At 42.4% G+C, this 2,087-nt stretch overlaps 1 protein-coding gene across 12 annotated transcripts in view; it reads right to left on the bottom strand.

Moving 5' to 3' along the window:
* ppp1r9a (protein phosphatase 1, regulatory subunit 9A) overlaps positions 1–2,087 on the bottom strand; it is a 48,995-nt gene that overhangs the window by 25,446 nt on the left and 21,462 nt on the right. For all 12 annotated transcript variants that reach the window (XM_032535756.1, XM_032535757.1, XM_032535760.1 and 9 more), the window contains exon 3: positions 541–673. In XM_032535756.1, the coding sequence (XP_032391647.1) occupies positions 541–673 (133 nt within the window). The remainder of the gene's footprint in view (positions 1–540; positions 674–2,087) is intronic.

Here is a 2,087-nt window from a genome sequence, read left to right as displayed (position 1 = left end):
AAGTCTCCCAGCTAATCCTGCCTTGTGCTTACCAAAGTTGGAGAAAAAGTTATCTAGCTGATGTGATCTTACCTAACTACTGCGCATGTGCGACTCAAAACAAAGATAGTATAGAAGTCAGATGTCTCACTTTGTAGCTAAAACAGAGACCCAAACACACAGGGTGAAAACAGGATGTGCGGCAATGTGCAGTACAACAAAAATATGCTCTGGATGTTTTTTTAAATGAAACCATGTGAACCTATTCTAGTACAACCTCAATATACAATTGAAATTGAACCTGAAAATGAGCGTAATATGGGCGCTTTGATGGTTGTCCCATGTATTCAAAATGTGAAGTCATATGGGGCGGAGGGGTGGATAAAGAAATACTGAAATAAAAGTAATGAAGAGACAACCTTTTTGATAAAAAGGCAAAAATAGAAATATCATACCTAAAGAAAAGTGACATCCTATATGGGAGTGATTCTATACTGAGTATATTGGGTAACTGGAAGGATCCACCTCCTCGTTACAATGTTCTTAGATTTTCTTTCCCACCTTTCTCTAGCTCCACTGGGAAAAGCTCCAGTTTCTCCACCCTCTTCTCCAACTCGTACTCTGCGGAGGAGGCCACAGGATCCACCTCTTCATTACGACGGTCATAGTCCTCGTTGGAGTAGGTGTTGAACACCTGGAGACGGAGCACAAGGAATTAACGAACTTTAGCACACAAAATCAAATGTGAAAGTCGACTCACATGATAGAGATAGAAATAACCGCCACAGCAGCATTATTCTGGATGCTTATCAAAGTTTTATAAAGGGGATATTGTACCTACAAATATGACAAGGCACTTATGTTATTTTGATGAGTAAACAGTGAGGATTGCTTTTATGTTCCAAATCAATGCATTATCTATACAAACAAAGCTGACAACACTGTTGGACCTTCTAACCTAACAAAACACAACTACCACTACAAAACAGCTCCTTAACCAACAGAAAACTGTAGAGAAACATAATGCGTGGTCCTTGTAGGAGCCTCTCCTCCACAGCAGGAGTCAACCGTCACTTCACATCTCATCCCTGCCAAGCGCTCCCACTGCTCTCTGCACTATGGAGGAGGGGGAGGAGGTGAGAGAGCTGTGCACAAGCAGACTCCAACATGCATGCTGTTGTCACGTCTGTAGCTCAGGGTTCTGCAGAAAGCTGGATGCTGGCGCCAAATTAAGCGGTGCAAGGGTATGCAAAGTGTTTACGCGGATATGTGTATAGGCACGCTTGGATGATGATATACTGTAGGTGTCAACCCGGCTGTCTGTTTCTCAGTCAGACACCAACTGAACACCCACACTGATTGCAGCTGCTATTATTAAAATGAGAAACTAGTGACATTTGCCACACTTTGCTGCCTCCTACAAACAAGGATTTCAGGGTACAAATATTACACATTTAGTTTGATGAAGTCAATCTTCAAACAACACTGCATGCCAAAAGAGTTTCACCACATCCACCCTGCTATAGTGTCACTGAGTAAGTCAGTCACTGCCTATCTCCGTGCCCTGTCCTCTCTGAATTTGGTGAAAGAGATCAATGAGGCGTTATGTCACATTACATGCATTGATTGAAGCCTGAAGCCAGATCTTTGTTTGTCAATAAGCAATGCTGGCTTCTCTCATCAACATTTTAGTATTGTTGGAACCATAAAAGTTAAAGATAATGAGGGTAAACTTATTATTGTCATTTGTGGTTTTAGTTACTCATTTGTCATGCAGTAGTCTCGCATTGCCAGACCTATCTCCGTAGTGCTGCGGAGTAGTCCTGCTGTAGGGATTGTGGCATGGATTTGACTAATATCTTACCACATGATAAATATGCAACAAACTACAGTGAATGATGGCACTCTGTTTAAGAGACACTGTGCTGGTTGTACACACAGCTTGGGCACATTGATGTAGCTTGATGCTGCTACATATTGTTATTATTCTTTCCCCTGAGTGAGTTCTATCCATGACCTCCCAGCCATCAATCATTCAGTGTGATCAACAGCCCTTCATTAGAAATGCTTGCATGCGCACGCACGCACGCACACGCACACACACACAC

Source organism: Etheostoma spectabile, chromosome 14 (assembly GCF_008692095.1).
Source record: "Etheostoma spectabile isolate EspeVRDwgs_2016 chromosome 14, UIUC_Espe_1.0, whole genome shotgun sequence".
Taxonomy (NCBI): domain Eukaryota; kingdom Metazoa; phylum Chordata; class Actinopteri; order Perciformes; family Percidae; genus Etheostoma; species Etheostoma spectabile.
This window is presented reverse-complemented; position numbering and strand designations above follow the sequence as displayed.